At 42.2% G+C, this 21988-nt stretch overlaps 1 protein-coding gene across 1 annotated transcript in view; it reads left to right on the top strand.

The window, feature by feature from the left end:
• The window catches only part of LOC120550934 (heparan sulfate glucosamine 3-O-sulfotransferase 3A1-like), a 33203-nt gene extending 11772 nt beyond the window's left edge, over positions 1–21431 (top strand). The window contains exon 2 of the mRNA XM_039787936.1: positions 19840–21431. Coding sequence (XP_039643870.1) covers positions 19840–20461 — 622 coding nt within the window. The 3' untranslated portion in view covers positions 20462–21431. The remainder of the gene's footprint in view (positions 1–19839) is intronic.
• Positions 21432–21988: the final 557 nt, after the last annotated feature.

Below are 21988 nucleotides of genomic sequence, written 5' to 3'. Positions count from 1 at the left end.
TATTGTTTCCTGTGAGAGCACAACAGTGGTTTGAAGGTGTTAACCCTGAAGAGACAGGACTTCTTTATGGGCAGGTTTTATGCATCCTCTAGAAACTGGACACTTCGAGATCAGCGGATAAATCCAGTTTACTGTAAAATCTATTTTTCTTACCCTCCTATGTCCTATCACATCAGTTCCTGTCACAGAGTTCGAGCTGGCTCACCAAGCTCCAGATCCATTGCCATGCATTTGTTATATCAATACCTTATGTTTCATTTCTGCATTATTGCAGTCATTTTTATTTACGCAGCTGGCTAGTTCTGGGTCAGCCACGGTCAGTTTGGACTAAGGGTGTAACAACATTGTGGAGCCTGTGGGACTTGACATGAGCTCAAGATATTTTAACCGTCAAACATGTGTCTGGGCTGAGGCTCATTATATCATTATGTTGTCAAGGCGATTGTTTATTCTGACATCTTCGTCTCACACGGTCATATCAATAGGAGGAAGAAGGCGGTTATATAGAGCCAGCCACCAGCATAGACAGATGTACACCATATAGCATTCAAAGTCCTCGCTAACAAGACGACTGCATGTTCTTTATCCACTGCAGCTCCCTCCTCAAACACGCCCTCATCAATTATTAATCCTGCCAATTAGAAAGGCTGCATTATTCACCAGGAAGCTGTGATCACATCCATTAACATCACTGCCTTGCCTCATTGTGGGCGCTCCCATGCGGCCCACAGTCCCCCATCACAGCGTACAAATTTGACCACCAAATTATGTTTCCAGCACATTCATATAGTGCTCCATGAACATTTTGTTCTTCCTTTTGAAGGTGCTGCACATACAGAATACACCCAACATTGTAATACAATTTTCAAATGAAGAAAAGACATTCAATTGGTTCCCTTTAATGTTTGTTAAACCTTGGTTAAGGCTTTTATTTGTAGTATCATTATAGTGCTCATTTCTACAACGGAGACTATGACAAAAGTATGAGTTGGTAACCTTTATTCCATAACAAAAATGAAAATAAAGGCCAGAGTTGTTGCATCTCTCTCTTTCCCTCATCCCCTGTCATCTTTCTGCTGTCTCAATTAAAGTCATATAATGGCCAAAAACTCTGACACAATCTTATCTATCTTAAAAACTTTACAACTTAACTTCTAAACTTTAACTGTTCGGGACACTGTGCTGCGGCGACCCATCATTCTGACATCTCTCCACATTTGATGCGTGTGTGTGTGTGTGTGTAAATAAAAAAAAAAATACAATTTCCCCAAAGTGACAAATAAAATACATTATTATTATTTTTCATTAATATAATGCATTTAACTAAGGGACCAGCATGCATCACACATTGTATCCTCCTGATTAGTAAACCAGTATCCCCCTCCACTCAAACATATCTTCAGAAGTTTGTTTAGCGGTTTGGCCTGTTGCACTAATGAGCGACATCTTTCTTTTCAGCAACATAATGTCTTGTGTGATAATCAAAAATACACTTGTAATCATGATAACTGTAAAAGATGGTGACAGACAGTTGTAGCCTCAGAAGAAGACTTGCAAATTAAAAATTCACTGACTAAAAAGTAATTTTTTTTCCCACTAAAACTAGACCAAAACTAATAGTGAAATGAATAAAATTTGACTTAAACTAATATTCATATTGATTTAAAGACTTTGAACAAAACTAAATCAAATCAGTTGCTAAAATTAACACTGTATCATTACTTACAAATGAAAATAAAAAAAAAAACGTATTATGCCCTCCGTGTTCAGCTCTGAAGACGAAGTAATGTTTTTTTAGCTGTCCTCCTACTGTTTCTCAGAGCTTTACGAACGATCTTGATTGCTTGTCGCTGCGATTTATGGAGCCCCGAATCTCTGAATAGAATCACTTCCTGTTTTTCCTGTGTTTACCGGACACACAGGCGGGCAGCCGCACATTTGATAAAAAGTGATTTATTTTCCTTGCTTATCTGCTTAATTGATGTCCTCCAGGCCTCCCTGACGGCCATAATTTCATTATACAAACAATTAGAGAAGTTTGATGAACACAAATGAGAGTTCAGGGCCCCCACAGTTGTTCCTGCACGCTTTTCTTCACATTGACTCTGTCTTGCTCTGCCCTTGTGTCACAGTCATTAATAACCGCTACCTATCACAATAGACAGTAGTAAGAAAAAGATTTGAATTATTAATCTACTGATCACAGTGAAATGTTGTTTTACTTCGATTACAAAAACCACGACATGTAAGAATTACACATTTAAAATGTCAGAAGGCCTGTTGTGTTTGAATCATCATACTGTAATCTAACATGCGCTTCACACCTCGCTGAGCTTTGGCTCACTGGAATGAGCCAATATGTGGCTGATTTAAAATCCTTTCCTTCAACCAGATTCTCATTATGGCAAAACACGACGCAACCGTATTGATTTTATTGTTTAGGATTCACCACAAGCATTGATTTGTGGCTCTGCTGAGACAACTGTGTGTAATTAGGCTCATATTGTCAAGGGTTCACCCTGCTATCCTCCTCAGCTGTAGTGGTCCTCATTGATGACTCTGTGCTTTGTGTGCTGGACCAAATGTCGTGTGAGCGCTAATGGAGAAGCCTTAACACACACACCCACACACACACACACACACACACACACACACACACACGCACTGGAATGCACATATGCACACACACGGATCTACAGACTCGGTGGCTGTCGTGGGCAGGTCTGTTTCTTACATACCATTTATTACATCATATTATTTTCCGCTCAGGCCAGCAGCAGCAGTGAATATTCTCTTTCACCGCCCTGTTTTTACTCTTATGTTTCTTCTCTCTTTTTTTGTATCCAACAGGCCTTTAAACCGGGTCGTCTGTGGCAAAGCGTAAATCCAGCAGGAGGGATTTCCCCCCTCGCCCACAAAGCTTTTACTTCTTGCAATCGAGTGCCAGTGCGCGTTTCTAGCTCCCCCCGTTGAACTCTTGGATTAACGTTGTAGAAAAAATGGCCCTGTAGAAGAGCTCTTTTGAGTCTCTAGGTGAATGTACAAACACGCACATGCAGACAGACCCACTGAAGAAGACGTACCATCGCAAACATATGTTTGCACTCAACATAAACACCAACATGCAAACACTGTAAATGTATTTCATGCACTTTTTTTTTTAATACAATACAGGTATCCACTGGAGCAAGAACTAGTACCCATGCTAGTTGTTTGCAACACATTTTGCTTTTGCTTCACCACCATTTGTTCAATAGGTTTACAGTTGCATTACAGGCCCGTAATGTAAATGCAAATGTGATTGAAAGTGGTTCATAATGGCCCGCATTCAACTGTCATGAATATGAATGGCACTAATATGCATTTCGTTTTGGTTTGCTTCTTTTCTCCCTAAATGTGTTCTCTTGAATGATCGTGCACACCCATCCCCTCCTCATCATTGTCTTTACCCTCTATTTATTTATTTTCTAATTGTGATTCGGACGGACCGTATTTATTCATGCCACATCCACACATCCTGTATCTGTATGTGTGGCACATCCGTCATTCAAGCCTGGCAGAGTTTGACTCCCTAACAGCGCAAATATCCAGCCATTATCTCTCTGCGGAGTATTCTCTCAATGTTAATGTGTTTTTAGGACGATTACATCAATGTGAAATATTGAAAAATAACCCTCTGATTGATAACATGAATCATCAAGCCTGTGTCCCCTCCCCCTTGAACACCTCATTTACTATCTCCTGGCAACATGCTGGGGAACTGCCTACATGCCTTTGAATGCTCACATGAGATCGGGTTATGGCGCTGGCTTAGTAATCAGACGGGCTTTGGCGAGAATTAGATCATTCGTTATTGGACCGATACGAGCAAACAGCTGCATGGGCCATGCCTCTGTAATGCCGTACATAAATACGCAGCAGACCTGCTCGTAAAAGAATGAAGTGCGACATCCCTCATGGAGATAACTGTTAATCTGTAGCTGTTCATGAGTCTTCTAGCTCAGCTCCGAGACTTAAAAGTATTGAACTGAGGCATCAGTTCTGCAAAATAAATGTCTTCAAAATATTGCACAGTTAAACACCCCATAATATCAAAATAAAAAAGATTGGTGCAGGAGTTCAGGTGGGAAGCCAGTGAGGGTACATAACCTTGTAGCTGCACCAGCAGTTCTTACTTGTTGGTCTGGCTACCTGCATAAACTCTCTCAAAAGCAAGTTACGTTAAGATGACACATCACTTGCATTGGTGGTTTGTGTCAGTTTATGTGCTCAAACCATAGACTGTAAAACTCACTTTCCAGCTTCAGGAGAGTGCCTTCTAGCAGGGAGAAAGAAGAAAGCTCCACTACACTATTCGCATTGTCCTAACCCCGACAATGAGCCTCTGCCCTGTAATTACATTCTATTTCTAAAACCATCCGTCTTTGCTCACAGAGAGCTGACAGGCTAAAACATTAGCACGTTGTCAGCGGCTCCTCAGACGCCGCAGTTCTCCGTTACACTTCATATTATCTTGCTCCCTCAATCCAGCTTCCCAGATGGGGTTACCTCTCTGCAGTCTGGGGAGGAAGAGGAGGTGTTTTCCTGTTGTGCGGGCCAGTTTAGCTCAGTCGTCATGGGGCCTCCTGGTTTCTCACTGGGGGTCTGTTGAATTCTGGGTCACAGCCCAGCCCCAGGCAACCGCTGGCTCCGCTTTTGCCATTCTGTGTTCCTTTAAGCCGCTGTGACATTGCGGGTCATTTTTCACCTTTTCTTTCAGCGACAACCTGTTCTCCGTCGCGCCCCACCTCACTAGCTCTGCTTACAATCAGCATGAGCTTGTGCAACTGGTGCTGATAGCGCGGCGATCTCACACACCTCGACATCACCTGTTTGTTATGCACGGCGCTGCTGTCTCGACAGAAACGAGCTGCACGAAGTTCCATTTTCCCCGGGCTATTTATTTACTGGATAATGCAAGGGGCGCAAAATGGAAATCACGCATTCGACCATGTCTTTAACCCTGGCTCCTCCCTGCCTGCCTTTTTCCGAACTGCATTCATTCTCATCCCCGGTGAGCATAAATCATTTTGGTATCTTGTTATTACCAAGCTCATTATTAATTCGCCAGGATGTTTAAGGAGAAGCAAAAAAAAAAAATCGTATCAAATATTTAAAGCTCCGAGATGTGAGTTATGGAACATAATCTTCTGCTGCCTCTGTCTGTGTCTCTTTGGCACTACAATCTAGGGAGTGAAATACCCAGAGAGACTGAGCGAGCCTGTTTGTAATGAGTTTATGTCAAAAAGAAGCGATAAGAGGGAGCATTCATACATGCTAATCTCTGCTGCTCTCTGCTTCTTCTGTGGTGGCAAGACGGCGCAGAGGGTGCGAGCTCACTGGTGTGCTCTGCTGTGGCTTGGCACCAAGATGAGGAAAGCGATGCGATGGTGCCAGGCGCTTTGTATTCTGAGCCTGGGAGTAAAAGGATGAAGGGTGGAAAGAGAAGGGAGAAAATGAAATGGGGAAAAGGCAGTAGACAGAGAGGAAGAGAGCATGGAGACAGTGTAATCATTTTTACACTCCCCGATACTGCTGTCCGCCTGATGCTTGACTCTTATCCCCAGCCTTCTCTGCACCCCCCTCCCCCAATATCTCACACTGTCTATCTGCCTTGCTTTCCCTTTTTACTCAGCCTAAGCAGAAACTTGAGCTCTCAGGTTGTGTATGCATTGAATATGTGCAGCACTGTTTTGCTATCTTGTTAACTTTAGCTCAGCTTAGATTTCGTGTGCTCCTAAAACTGGTTAAAATGAACTGTCAAATAGTTGGATTTCATTATGTTACAGCTATCGAATTGCATATGGAAATCGTGTTTTACTGCCTCTTGACCTCTGCTGCTTATAGGTCCTGAGACAAAGTACTGTAAGAAAGTAAAAACTGTAATGCAAGTCAACATGATTGCAGCTGAAACTGACACCCGCTCTCTGCTGTGAGGTAGTCCACACGGCCTGAGAATAAAACACGATGATGTTCTGAGTTCACAGTGAGGAGATCTGCCAAGCCCATACTACCTGACTAATTTTGGCTTCTCTATTTGCTTATATTTGAACAGGACAATGACTCCCTTTCAGAAGTCGTTCTATTTTAGAAAATCCCAGGCGGTTTACAGTCAGGAGCTCTTAGAAGTACGGCAGCAAGACTCAGACTCGGGCTATCAACCTGTCAAGTTCTTACTTTAATTGTGCGTGTGGTACCGTACAGTATGATTTTGAGTCCACTGTATTATTATCAGTACATTGATATGATTACCTGTGCTGTGGGTCTGGGATGGAAATATTGCTGAAGACTAAAGCTGACATTCTGAAAATTTGGGTTTTGAGGATGACATCATCTCCACAAGCTTTTCATCTCATGGAAATGTGCACATAGTCTAATTTATAATTAGACTGTTATAATTTATAATGTAGCAGGACGCACACACACACACAACACAAACACACTCATGCAGCCACATCCAGCTATACCTCAGCCTTCCTCAAATCCTCCCTTTTCTCTCTCCCCTTCATGTAATCCCTAAACATCTTTTAACCTTTGTTTTCCTCTTGCTAAAAAATAAGGCTTGCAACGTTCTTATTGTGAACAAATTCCATGAAAAGACAAAAACCAACAAGGAATTGATTCTACTAAAATGTATTGTCTGTGCAGCCAATGCATGATATACAGTATATCTAATTTCTTTGTCCTACGCTGTAGACCTACATTGTTGTTTGAAAGCTTATTAAACACACACATCTATGAACCACATCATTACACTGGGTGACATGTTACTTCATTGTGATGAACATGGAGGACTGTAGTTTATCTGGAATCATTCCCAAATACACCATCCTGTTGCCATAAACACTTAATAGCGTACCAAATGGGTATTATTTCCACAGCTAAATAGTCCCCAAGAATTGTATCCCTTCGATAGAAACCACAACATATCTTCATATGGTTCGTAAGACATCTGACAAAAAGTTAGGCACAAATTTCCGTGTTATCCTACAAATGCAACAGCAGCGATTAGTGCACCTGCGCAAGCTTCTGCAGTGCAGAACCTGTTTAGGCAACAAAACTAATGTTGTTGGTCTTTGGTCGTTGGGAATTGCTGACAAAATAAAATGTTTGCAGCCTTTTCTGTACTGTAAATAGTACAGGGAAAACAAATGAAATGCTCCTCCCTTTAAGTAACCATGACACTGACTGACATGTACAGGAGCTCCCCACTGGATGCCAGTCGATCGTTCTGGTGAAACACAAGCCCATAGGGAGTCCTACCGCTATGCCTTTTACAGTATAATGGAAAACAGATGCACACAAAAACCACTGAGGATTAAAAGCGGCTCCGAATTTGAAATAAGCTGCAATTTATCATTCCCCCCCACTGTCTCAGGGTGTTTATAGCAGGATAGGTTAATGGAGCAATGCTTGATAAGGACACACACTACACTGACAAAAAGAATTATACAGGTTTTAACTTAAGATGATAACAGACGTGCATGCTGCATGAGTTATGCTGTATTGTATCAGTGCACTGGATGCATTTTCTAAGTGTGGCAACGCTGCATTTAAGAGCGTTCCCAAGAGTTTAATGACCAAATGCTTTTTGTGTATATGAGACATCTTCTTGAATCTGCTAACGTTTCCTTGCACTGATAATGAAACCTTCATCTCTGATTTAACAAGACTGTTTAATAAGCCACCTATCAGAATACATATTGGATCATACAGGAAGAGACGAGGGATAGAGCAGAGCAAACAACAGGGGAACAGAAAAAAACACCACCATGTCCTCGTGGGGCTGTTCCTTGATTGAAGATCCCAAAAAATTGTTAAAGGTCCCATGACATGGTGCTCTTTGGATGCTTTTAGGCCTTATTGGTCCCCTAATACTGTATCTGAAGTCTGCAGTTGGTGCAGAATTACAGCCACTAGAGCCAGTCCCACAATAAGCTTTCCTTAGTATGTGCCATTTCTGTGTCTGTAGCTATTGAGGAGGAGAGGGGAGGGGGGGGGCAAGGTGGAGGGTGGGGGTGTGGCCTTGACTAACTGCCACTTTGCTCATTTGAAAACCATGATGTCTCTCTCTCATGGGCGGGCCAAATTCTCTGGGCCGGCAAAGCAGAGAAAGGGGAGGTAACCTTGCTCCTTATGACCTCATAATTACGGATTCCAGATCGGCCCATCTGAGCTTTCATTTTCTCAAAGGCAGAGCAGGATACCCAGGGCTCGGTTTACACCTATCACCATTTCTAGCCACTGGGGGACCATAGGCAGGCTGGGGAAATGCATATTAATGTTAAAAAAACTCAAAGTGAAATTTTCATGCCATGGGACTTTTAAGGAGAAAGATGAAAGTACAGTACATCAACTTACACAATAGGCTGAACATTTGCGAGTTTTCACCCTAATAAAATGACAAAGTCAAAATCACCATGATGAGAAATGAGAAAAGATGTTTAGTAATGCTCGTTGAGTAATGCTGAAGTGTCCCTCAGTCTACAAAGAGAGAAGAGGGAAGGGATTGTCTTTTTGCCAGCCCATCATTTTGTGTTCGTAGAAGGATCTGAAACTTGGCTTTAGTTATCGGACTTTAGCCTTTATATTTTTTTTTTAAACCGCAAGGTTTTATGTCTTTTTCTGAGCTCTAATATTTGATTTGCTGCTCCTCTCAACAACAGCAGCAGCAGTGGAGGCACTCAGGCGGGATCTGTGCCAGCAGAAATGTGTCTCATAACAGATATCTTTTTGGTGAAAGTCTATGTGGCATATTCAGCAGACTGAAATGTGTATATTGAATGTTTCAGCAGCTTGAAAATCACCATGGTAATGGTCCCAAAGACAAAAGCCCTAGCCTTTTGTCATGGGTAATTATTGCAGAGCAGTCCCCTCAAAGCCTTCCATTTGGCTCTGAACAAATTCACATTTAATTTTGCTCTCATGCATTTGACACAGGGCTTTTTTTTGTATTCAAATCAGGCTTAAATGTAGAATTTAAATACCCATTGAAATGGTTTCCATTTGAGGCAAGTGGCTCTTTTTTCTCCTCCAATTATTTCAATGCTAGAAACTATAGAGAAAGGATAAGGAGGACTATGGAAGGACCACTTGAATTTTCCGAATGAAGCCACCTTCAGTATAAAAGTGAACGTTCAAGAAACACAATACCTTGAAAATGAGCGTTGGTATTAAATCAAGTCAAGGTGCCTTATCTCCCACAAGCTGTTGAGACCCTAAAAACTGACTTGGCAGAAAGAAAAATAGCATTGAGCTGTTGCCAAAGCTGATCCCACTCACGTGTCGTCTCCAACATGCTCCGACTCCACATAACTCTGAACAAGTGGGTCAGAGAAATATGAAAAAGTAATGTGCGCGCTGTGTCTGAGAATCCATTCAGAGATACATAAACCCCACGTGATGACATTAGATAAAATACAGAGCTACTGTTCGAGTTATATTTAGTTCTTATAGTAATTTGGTTCGATGGAACATGAATCACTAAATCCAAAATATTGCCTTATCTCTGCTGGCTCCATTTCAGTTTGTGTGGGTTTGTCAGACTCTCCAGGCAATATACAGAATCGGTTCCGCATCTCAGCTAATTCGGACAAAGGCTTTACCCGGCTTACTTTCGCCACGTTTTATTGTACACCTGCCATTTAAAAGCATCTCGAGTGATCCCATGTCAACGTGAAATCCAAGTGAAAATCCAGGTGTAAAAGCACCAAAGAAGCATTGTGAACCAATTAGAAATTCAATTGCTCAAACCACCCGGGGAGGTGTAAAATGAAACAATTTCTCCAAGCCTCAGATGTATTTTTATAATTCACCTAAATCACTGCATCACAGAAATGTTACAGATAATTAGTGCTAAGTTTTGACTTGATCTGAACAGAATTGCGAGAGAAAAAACATCCTCAGGTTATAGGAGACCTATATAGATTCAGAACCAGAGAATACATGGTTATCATGGCAACTATATTTGGCATTTTGTACATAGCACAACTTTTGTTTTTAAGTGACGGTAACAACCTGGCTTTAGGGACGGAACTGTCAGTTGAATGCTCTACTTTAGACTGAAGTATCTCAACAACCATTGAATGGATTGCCATGCAATTTGGTACAGACATTCATGGTCCCCAGAGGATGGCTGGTGATGCCCTGAGCTGTCCTCTAGCGCCAGCATGAGGTTGACATTTGTGGTTTTGAGTAAAATGGCTCTGTTGTTATGCATTTTTGTACAGACATTCATGTTGCCCTCAGGATAGTCTAAATCGACGAAGTTTCATTTAAGGGATTGTTCACATGCCGCCGGAAAATCTGCCGGATGTCCCTCATTTTGGGTTTTCTGAGTTTTCAGTTGCACGACAACTTTTGAACGTTGTACGTTCCACCAAAACAAGTTCCTTCCCAAGGCTATTTTGCAGAGGCACCGTTGCTCCGTCCGGCGCTCAGCACCGCCCAAGACCATTGTGATTATTTTTTTGTTCTTAAATGCCAATAAACCAGAGCATGTTTCTCTCACATCCTGGAATGCTGTGTGGACAAACCAGACCCTCCTCCGCAGCACTGTGGAGGAAGGTCTGGCAATGCGAGACTACCCTCAGGATGAATTGCAATAACAATGGTGGTTCCCTAACTTTTTTATCTAGCGCAACCATCAGGTCAAAAATGAAACTAAGATAAGAATGATGCTTTAAAAGTTACTTTAGCATGTAAAGTATATACTCTTATTGTAAATGGGATATTTCTGTCTGTGCCTGTTTACTTTCTTCCTTCTATTTTAGGTCTCCCTCTCTGTGCCCCTCATCACTCTCACCCACCTCACCCCCTTGTCCTCTCTGCTGATATGCAGTCTGAATCTAAAAGTGAGCAGCCTTTGCTCGTTGATGTCTAAAAGGCCTCAGATGGCCTGAATGTGTCCTGCGACCTCTTTGCCTCCCTCAGTCACTCTTCCACCACAGTTAGAGATGGTGAATAATACACAAGCAAGTTGCCATAAAGATAAAGCTTCTTTTTTTTTTTTTTTCTTATGCACCACGGAAAAAAATAAGTATTCCGTTAAAAACACTGCTGATAAATTTATAAGAACATACTGCAAAGCTAACTCTATTAATCTTTTACGAAATCGCATAGCGGCCGTTGTATGGAAAGAAAAAAAAAGGAAAAACTTGATGCTCAGTGGTAAGGCGAGTGTCCAGCAGGGAGATTTATTTATACAAGACGTCATGAAAGAAATGTTTTTACAACAGTGTACGATTTTATATATATATATATATATATATATATATAATCAAGTTCACTCTGTAACAAATCGCATAGGTCGGATTCTTTTTTCCTTCTAGACATTATGAGGTCTCATATATTTGACTGTATATAAAACAGAAATTTTCCAAGAGTAACCAGACATTTCAACAGAGAGAAATTACAATGGCAACAGGCCAGCATTGTTTTTCAAGTGTATTTGAATGCTTTCACCTTCTAATAGCCAATGTGACTGAATCTTACGACAAATGAGAATAGACAACACAACACATTGTAGCATTTCCAATGTGTCTTTTCCCCCATCTACTCTTGTGTTGTACTTTAGATTAACTTTCCTTCATTGTTTTTCCCTTCATCAAGGGAGGACAGCAGGCTTTATCCTACAAAGTTCCCCCCATCTTTTAATATCACTGGGAGGTTTTTAACAAAGTTGTTTTATTAAATGACACTGAGGTTTAACTTTAAACAAGTTTAGCATGTTCAGTCTAAGTTCCTGCTCTCCTGCCAGACAGAACCAGCACAAGCTTTTGGAAACCCATTCAAATCCTTTTTCGTCTAATTTGAAACACACCAAATCATCAATCTGACAATGAGGTTCCTGTTATTTAAAAGCTGACATTTCCAAAGTTTTTCATCCGCAGTGACATTGTTATTTTATGTGTCCCCAGTGTCGTGCAGGCTTTCTTTCCTTTCCTACTCACTCTTTATCAAAACCATCTTGTTTTCCAAGAATAGACGACTCTTATCTAGTAATTGTATGTTTCTCATAATTGCTTCCGACCCCCTACAGTTCCCATGTACCACTCTGATTTCACTCTTTATTTCGAGCGCCCACCTTGGATAATTTCTACTTAACTGAAATTGCAAATTGCTTGAGAATTTGCTTTTGCTTAATTAGTAAAATAACCAGTTTCTGTATTCTAACACAGCATGACTACTCCAGCTATTTCTTTTTAGCCAATGTCCCCACAGTCATGCTTCACTATAAAGCTACTTACTGTAGGACGACGTGGGAAACGATGGGAAGAAAAACCTAAAACAATGGCCAAGGTTGCATCGAAACAGTGCACAAGATGATTTTCAGATGTCAGGTCTGACTACAAAATAAGCATTACTAATTAGGATTTTTTTTGACTGCTTTTCCTCATCCTTTTCAGATTGGACCAGTTAAGACCACGTAGGAACAAAGTCACACAAAATGTATGTAGTTGAAGTATAGCGTCAGAATTAGCTGAAAATCGATGGGAAATAATAAAGTTCAGTTCGACTTCCTTGACAGACAGGGCTCTCTACTCATATGTCAAGGGCAGCTGTGAGCATGCAAGCTTTATTTTCAATCAACGGCAACAACAGGTGATTTCCATAATTGACACACCTTCAACCAGAGAGGAAAAACACACGATGTAGCCTTTGTTAGGAATACAATCCTGCACACCGTTTGTCCCTGATTCGGTTTTTAAAATGCCTTAACAGAAAACTCAAGATACTCAACTGTGATATGGAAGCTGTGCAATTTAGACGGCAGTAATCCCATGTAGCCATGTTGGAAGACTACATATCTGTCTATGGGGGGGTGGAGGAGGATTTAGAGGTATAAAGTGCAGGTGTGCAGACAGAGACAGTGACACGGCATGAGGATCTAGTGGAGGGGGGAAATAAGGTCAGGTTGGCTGATCCTGGAGGACGGAGACTGTCAGGGTCATAAAACGGACAATTATCCTGGCCCAAGGCTGTCTGCTGTTGGGAAGCTCACACCTGTAATCCATGAATTATAAACAGCTGATTGCTCGCCGTCCAGCCTCAGCAGATGATGAAGCCCACGTTGCGCTGCCCACCCCTAAAACGTGTGAATGTGAATTAGCAAACATGTCATTTTGTCATTCAGTTGTGTTCCCAGAGTCATTTGCAGAGGCTGTTACACGGCACATCCCACGCCATGTTTCTCATTTGTATGCCGTTATGTGCGGCAGCGCCGGCAGTGATTGCTGCCCGCAGGGCAGGTTAAGGTTGTGTTGTTGCACAAGGCCGGCAGAGCAGTGAAGCCCCGAGCTCCGAGGAGTGGGCTTTCACCTCACCGCGCAGCAGCCATTACTCTAAATCACCCCCGTACCTCCTCCTCTTTTCTCTCTGACCTCCGCTAGCGTCCACTGACCTGGAAAATATCTGGTGAGTCCAAGCCACCAAGAGCGGCGCTGGCCTTTGCTTCGCCTGCAAACAGCAGAAATATTGAGCCAATTACAAGATTATTATCTGGTGGTAGTGGCAGGGGAACACTGTGGGAGTGTAGTTATGTCTGCCAGGGCTCCCTGCTGGAAGAGGAAAAATGAATCAAAGGCTTGTGGGGGTGAAGTGGACAGCACTCAAGCCCACTTGCCTCTTTGTCTTTACAACTCCCGTCATTTGGCAGACATTGGCCCAGATCCAAGTCCCTTTCTAAAAGGCGAAGGATAACACCAGGAAACGGCCCATTCAGAGCTGATCACTTGTTAGTTTTTTACTTCTCCCTAATTCATAGTATGTCATGTTGTCATATTATGTGTGCAACAGATTTACAGTAAATAAGACCTTATGGGCACATTCAGACTTTTTTGGCATTTATATATAACAGGCAGACATGAGTCACAGCTTATACTATATATGAGGGCAGAGTTGAGTTAGTTTGCGAGTAAAAATTTGTTCAGTAGGGAAACGAAAGCAGTGATGCGTCAGGCCCTTTATTCCAAAGTGGTTACTTTATAGACGAGCCTACAAAGGATGCATTGAGTGATGTACTGCACGTTACTGTGTACATTGGATTGGGTTTTTTAATAGGGAAAAGAGCTGCCTGAATGAGCTGCCTGGCCTTCCTCTCCAGCTAGTTAGTTCCATATGAGAGGAACGACGTACAATTACAGCATGTTTTGTTCTGTCATGTACACAAGTTGTTTTTTAATGTTCTAAACTTTTTTGTCATCCTAACTGTGTTTTTTCTTGTGTCTCTCCAATACTTATATGCATGCCAAAGCAATGAATTTGATTTAAAGGGAAGCCATGGTTCACGTCCCGTGTTTCTTTATTCGGTTTGGGTCTGTTTCTGTTTCATGAGTGGATCCCGCTGCCTGTGTTTCATGCATCAGCGTGCTTGGGGAGTCATATTTTAGCAGTAGGATGAAGACATCAAAGCAGGATCTGGAACTGCAGTGAATATCAAGCGCTTGGATAGTTTGTCATCTGTTACATCACCTACCCTGCCAATAAAGTTTCATTAGAGAGCGCGGCATGCTTCTGCTGCAGAATGGAAAGAAATACCCCATGTGTAGTTCACTTACTGTAAAACTGCGTTCCCTGTGTTCCTTGCTCCTTTGCCGAACTCAAACCTAAAAGTTGAGAGTTGAAGTTCTTTACTTCTATAACACATACATTGTGGTGCATTTGTCACTTAATTGATAAAATGGGCATAAAAATAATCAACAATATAGTTTGTCTGGCAAAAACAAATATCAAAACGTTTTTTCAACTCCTCAAATTTCCCGATTTGCTTTAGAGGGCTCCACAGGTCTAAAACTTAGGAAACAATCCAAAACGAGCCCTTTCTAAAACCTTCCCGAATGCAACATGTATCAATAAATGTATGAACTAAAAAGACACCCTGAGAGCACAGACCTCAGCCAAGGCAGGCCCTTTTCATAATGTTAATGCAGTGTAAATTTTCCAATTATTCCGACACCACATGAATGTCTCGCAGTGTTAACGAAAGTGAGAAATAATTTGTGTATCTGTCCCAAAATGTAATGGGATCTTCCTTGGCCCATGCCACACACATCCACCAAGTTTCATGAAAATCAGACCTGGAGTTCTTCCGTAATTCTGCTGACAGACACCAACAAACAAACTTAAAAAAAAGCTAAAAACATAACCTCCTCAGCGGAGGTAACAATGAGTCTGATCCGGAAAAGATCCAGGGATAATTACACCTAAACATAATTAGAAGTGCAATGCTCATGGCACCCTAGTAGAACACCTGGTTGTGAGTGAGCCCCATTTAAGAAGGCTCAGTCCTTACCGCGGTGGCCCGGGTTCGAAACTGACCCACGGCCCTTTGCTGCATGTCATCCCCCCCTCTCTCTCCCTCCCTTTCCTGTCTTCAGCTGTCCTATCAAATAATAATAAAATGATCTTTAAAAAAAATTGTGCAATGCTCAATTGGTGGCATACCTAGTATCGCTTTGCCAGACCTTCCTCCACAGCGCTGCAGAGCAGGGTCTGGCTAGTCCACACAGCATTCCGGGATGGAATAAAATGTCCTCTGTTTTTTTGGCATTTCTTTAAACCAATCACAATCGTCATGGTCGTCGTGATGATGCTAAGTGCCGGACAGAGCCACGGTGCCTCTGCAAAATAGCCTCAGGAAGGAACTTGTTTTGGTGGAACGTGTACGTTCAAAAGTTGTTTTAGTCGTGCAACAGAGAACTCAGATTGGACAGATAGTCGAGCTGGCTGTCTGGATTTACCCTGATTTAACCATAGTCCTCAGAAATCAACCGGAGTTTAAAATTCCAACACAAAAAAAGCGGAAGGTAACCGACATCCGGCCGAAAACAGTGAAATCCGTCAGAATTAAAATCACCAATAATTAGATACAGGCCTGGTGTGATGTTTAAATTTGAACAGAACAAAATGGCGTTAAACCAGTACCTGTTTCATAAGACTGCACTCCACTGATGACCCGGAAAGCATTCTCCCAATAACTATAAAGTGTACATCAGCCTGGATACATTATTGCTTTATGACTTATGACCATACTTGGACTTCTAAAACATGGAGGTCTTCATGTTGCACACCATGCCACATACCTCACTGACCCTGAAAATCCCCCCAGAGTGCCCTCGCACCGACACACCACCGCTGTGAGTGCATCGACCACAGAACAAGCTCGGCGCACGCCATCAAATATGGATGCTTCCTTTAGTACGGGCTCATTTCTTTTTCATAAACCAATAATGTTCTCTTTTGCATCATACACTTGTGGTACTGTAAGGGCTGTTGTTTCAGAAGTCTAGCGGTTCCCAAATCAGCATGTTGCCAGTATTGTCAGGAAGACGCTCAGGAAGATGCCAGCGTCTGATGATCCCCCGTCGATAATTAGTCTTTGTGTTCTTTTATTATCGACTTGTCAGCTTAGCAGCCACTGCGGTCCCAGGTGGCATTGGGTTTGTTTTTAAAGCACCATTATACAGCCTCACTCTGGACTCTTGGGGCAACGGGGCAGAGCTAATGTGAGAGGAAAGGAGCCTTGTCAGTGCTGCTCTTTACACAGCTGTAGGAGAGCTCGCAGATACTGAGAGGACTCTGGAGGTCAGGTAACCGTCAGCGTTGCAGGAGGATGTTCTAGACATCAGTGCACCTGTGTTGCCGCTCTTCCTCTTATCGATCGCTTCCTGCGTGTGTCCCCCTTGCGCTGACCTCGTGATCCGTTCCTCACAGAGGACATCCACTCAGCCACGTAGCATGGATGCGTTTTGACATTGCCCTGAAGGTATTGACTTATGGCTTTTAGATCTGTTTCACTACATACGCTGAGCTCAACCAGCAGCTGTTTTTAAAGCCCTGAAACAACCACAAGGAAAACTTGGCTTCGTAATGTCACCTCCGTAATCGTGACTCTTCAGCAGTTTGGGATTCTTCCTCTGACATGGTTTCAGTTTTATTGTCTTTTTTTGTGAATTAATTTGCGGACTGATTTTGTTCCATATCTGTGCTAAGAATAGTCCAAATGTCTCTATAATGTATTCTTTGTAAAAGCGAGAGAGAAAAAATAACTGTTGACTGAGGAAAAGAGCATAATTTGCTTCAGAAAATGCCCAAAATTACACATTTACAAGTGACAAAGACCTCTAGCAGTCTTGGAGGAAAGTAGTGTGAGGAAAAACAAAGTTCGCAGAAAGGTGGAGGCCCAGGTCAACAAAACGTTGGATTTTGACATGGGGGTACGACTGGTCGCTTCCCATTTTCTTCTGACAGTGAACATTGGTTTCTTTCAACCATGACAACAATCATTCCCTAACTTTAAACACGTTGTTTTTGTGACTAAACCTAACCAAACCTTAGTTGTGTAAGATCAGAAAATGCTTTAATTGTTATAACAGTGGTTTGCATGTTGTTCTGATGATAGGGTCATCAGATCAGAAAATGCTTGTCATTCTAGAGACCAATTAAAAACTGTTTTGTCATTTAATTTAGAGGACTTGTTGGGGGGGGGGTTGGGGGGGGCTGCAGTGAAACCACCACGTTCATTGTGACAGCTGGTATCTTTTAAAAATGTGCGCTGTTTGTGTAAAGCTTGTCCTCCGCAAAGATCTCGGTGCCCTCTGTGTGATTTCATTCTGTGAATGTTAAACGGAGCATGATTGTTTACCAGCCTCTTTCTGCAAGGCAGAAAAAAAAAAAAATGATGCCCATCACATCAGAAAAAGACACTCAGCAGTAGGAAGAAACTTGCCACCGCACGGTCCTGTAAACAACAGACTGAAGTTTTGAGCGCTCTTCAGAAATATCCGTGGACCTCTGTGCTTTAGGGTCTCAGTAGTTCTGTCACGGGTGGCAAACTGCGTCTACCCCGGGAGCAGCCTGGGCCACTTTGTCAGCGCCAGTCCTCGCTTAAAGCAGCTCAAGCCAAGCAGATGAATAATTAACGCCTGCATTCTGTACTTTGTTGAATTTTAAAGCTGTATTCTGCAGAGGCTCTAAATGGCAGAGGGAGGGCGTGTTAATCATTCATGGGCTGCTTTTACCCGCTTTGCTTAAGGTCAGAGTCGTGAAGGCAACTGGGCAGAAGGAAAGCGGAGAAAGAGGAGTGGCGTGGCCGAACGGATTGGCTGGTCTCCCATCTTTTTTTGTGAGTTTGTGGCAGAAAGGATGAGGACATTTTGCCAAATAAATGTTATAACGTGAGGTTGGCGTTTTTCCTCAGCTTGGTTCAGCACGGTTCCTGCTTTTAATGATTTCATTTCAGTCAGACAACTCACATTTGAAATGTTTATTATAACAGCAGAACACCGCGTTTGCGGCCCAGAGTTCACCTCCTCGCAGCATGGGACGATAAAGTAGCTTCCCCCTGGCCGGAGCCAGCAGGTGGATGCCGGGGTGGTGGTGGGGCTAACAGCGGGCAGCGATACAGGTGCAGGGCAGCAGCAGCATTGACGTTACCTCAGCGCAGAGGAAGGTCTGGCAAAGTGAGACTACTGCTACAGTTATGTGATGCTAGCTAGTTTTGCTTCTCAGCAACTATGGTCCAAAAAAAACTGGTCCAAAAAATGCCGACATAGGTCTCTGGCCTGCAAGATTATACGCCCAACAGGGCAACCTCGAAATTTGACTGGATACAGAAAATGACAATCAACAACATTGTCCCTATTTGCTTAAAAAGCAGAGGGATTCACTCGAAATTCTGAAGGCCTCAGAGTAGATGTTTCACCTGGAGACAGCACAGAGGAGAAATCTGATTGGTTAAAAGCTCTAATTTATGTAATGCACTGGAAGCCGCACAACCGAGGGAGAGAGTAGGGAACAGACTTTGTAAAATACATATGAAATATGTAAAATTTAATTATAAAAATATAATTTTCTGATTCTAACAATCTCTTGGCCAGTAGAGAAGGCCTTGCTGGCCCTGACGGCCCACCTCTGATGAAAAGTGCTGAAAAGTCTGATTGATTGATTGATTGATTGATTGATTGATTGATTGATTGAGGTTATGTCTAGTTGACCTTTACTTATGAGTATACTTTCATCACTAGGAGGGAACCCATTTAAAAAAATCTATGACTATAGGTACTTTGTGTGTGGAACTGTTTATAACACCTACAAACAGAGCAATTCCCCAAAACGTGTTTCAAATAAATACAATGTTTCACCACAAGAACATGTCTCACTATCCACTGGAGGCGAAATTGCAATTTCGAAATACTATTCTGATGTTCTTCCACCATTTGTTGTGAAAAGCGAAATACAGGAAGGTGATCAATTATGCCGAGAGGGCCTTTCTGCTCAAATATCAATATTTTATAACCAGCACTACCACAGTATGGGTATAGAGATTGACATTCTCCTTTTCGCGCCAAATGAGAGTAAAGAATACCCCCTTTCAAACAGACCCACGGGAGTCCCCTTCTTGATTTCATAAGCCCTCAGGCTACATTAAGGAACACTTGAGGTAGCATCTGCATACTATCACCACAAGAATGTCTTTTCCATCCAGAGCGCGGTGCTGCGCCAAAACTTCAAATCAACATTTGGTCACACCTCTTGGCAGCTAATTGAGCTTGGAGAAAAAGATACCCGATAGAGATCAAGTAAATATACGACTGCAAACAAACTATTTCCAGTGTTATTCTTGATTGATTGGATTCAAAGTTTTTGATGACATAGCCTGAGTTCATCCAGTTTGTAATGTTTATTGTAATAAGAGCGGTTGTAAAACTGTGACAGTTGCTCAGTGGGATTCAGTCCGGCGCGCAGGTCAAACAAATATCTCACTTCCTTTTTTTTCTTCCTCTATTTTTCTCCTCCCAGGGAGCTGATGCCTAAGACCCTGGAGGGCCAGATCACCATGGAGAAAACCCCCAGCTACTTTGTGACCAGAGAGGCTCCAGCCAGAATATCCGCCATGTCCCGGGACACCAAGGTGATCGTGGTGGTGAGGGACCCCGTCACCAGGGCTATCTCGGACTACACACAGACACTGTCCAAGAAGCCTGACATCCCCTCTTTCGAGAGCCTCACCTTCAAAAACAGGACTACGGGGCTCATCGACACCTCGTGGAGCGCCATCCAGATCGGCATCTACGCCAAGCACCTGGACAACTGGCTGCAGTACTTCCCCATGAAGCAGATCCTGTTTGTGAGCGGCGAGCGGCTGATCAGCGACCCGGCCGGAGAGCTGGGCCGCGTGCAGGACTTCCTGGGGCTCAAGAGGATCATCACAGACAAACACTTTTACTTCAACCAGACCAAGGGTTTCCCGTGCCTCAAGAAGGCAGAGGGCAGCAGCAAGCCCCACTGCCTGGGCAAAACCAAAGGGCGGACCCATCCCAACATTGACCCTGAGGTGGTGCAGAGGCTACGGGACTTCTACAGGCCCTTCAACATGAAGTTCTACCAGATGACTGGGCGTTTTTTTGGCTGGGATGACTGAATGTGTTTTTCTCTGAGAGAGAAATACGGCAACGGAGTATTAGGCTCACTCTACCGGGGTGATTAGGTCGTAATATTTCAGGAACGGTCGTAATGTTACAGAAACAAGTCTAACATTACGAAAAATATACAATTTTAAACAAACCGAGTCCTGAAATGAATGAAAAATAAGTAGAACATTTTGTGAATAACCCAATAATCTGTTGAACTAACAAGGTTTTTGCAAGCAAATACCTTTTATAGTATTTATGGAGAGTCAGGCAATGCTAAAACATGCACATTTAGTCTAATCTAATTATGACATTTTGGTTGGTATACTCTCGAAAACATGACTTCTCTGAATAAAAGTTCTAACTTCATTTTTTTTCTCATAAATATACGACTTCATATATTGTGACTTTTTTGGAATCACAGTGAGATTTCATTCTGTTAAAAGTATGACTTTTCTCTTAATATATAAATATATATAACAAATAAATATAATTGGGAATATAACAACCAAAATGGTACAGGACAAGTCTTTTTTTTGCCAAAATACATTGACTCAAAATATTGTGTTTTTTTTCCTGAAATATTATAGCTTTTTTACTGAAAATATTATGAATTTTTTTTTTTTTCAAAACAGTGTTCCCTGTACTCCGTCCTCAGCACTAACCTTGATCAATATGTGGCTGTTCCAGGAGAGAAAGAGGCCCAATCTCCTCTCAGTGGGCACCCCAGATATGCAATATTTCACTGTTACATATTCCATCTTAATCCACAATCATACAGATATTTTCTTTCTGAAAACACATTGAGTCGTTGGAAGGATTTGCGTCATATCTCCTTGAACTATCTGAATTTTTTTTTTTTCCAGTGTGAAGTCGTTGGCTGTGACACAGAAATAATGTACAGTATGCAGTGCTTCTTTAAGAAGATGGGTGAAATCACATTGTGTCCAGGGGCTTTCAATAAAAGCAGTTACCGAGTGATTTAATGCCATATTTTAAACACACATAGCTGCTTTCAAATGTTAACAGTTTTCTAGCAAAAAGAAAAGATAAACATATATGTATTTTTGAAATGTATTTATTCAAGCAGTATGTATGTATTTTGAATAACTCCTCAGTGATTATTTGCTCTGTTATTACTATTATTATTATTATTATTATTATTATTATTATATGCTCCCCATGCCTTTAGAGTTTTGGTTTGTTTTTTATACTAAAAACATGTTCTCCTCGTTTTAATTTCAGGTCCTCCGTTCTAATTTCCTATACAGTGTGGGAACGCTTGTCTCCACTTAGCTTTCAGTGCCAGAGCTGTGAGTTTGTTATTTCGAGGCTCGTTCCCTTCCACCTTCAGTTAATGAAGTTACAGACAAAGATAGCACTCACTGTTATTCAAGCAACAGCGACTCTGGTGGAGGGAAAAGACCTCCTTCCCAAACTGTGACTCAAATTTCCTCAACATGCCTCCTTGTGAATTGAATACACTTGATGTCACTGGCCTTCCTTGGCTCGAGGCGGGGTGTGTGTGTGTGTGTGTG

Source organism: Perca fluviatilis, chromosome 21 (assembly GCF_010015445.1).
Source record: "Perca fluviatilis chromosome 21, GENO_Pfluv_1.0, whole genome shotgun sequence".
Classification (NCBI taxonomy): Eukaryota; Metazoa; Chordata; class Actinopteri; order Perciformes; family Percidae; genus Perca; species Perca fluviatilis.
Note: the sequence above shows the minus strand (reverse complement) of the source record. Positions and strands in the feature narration are given on the sequence as shown.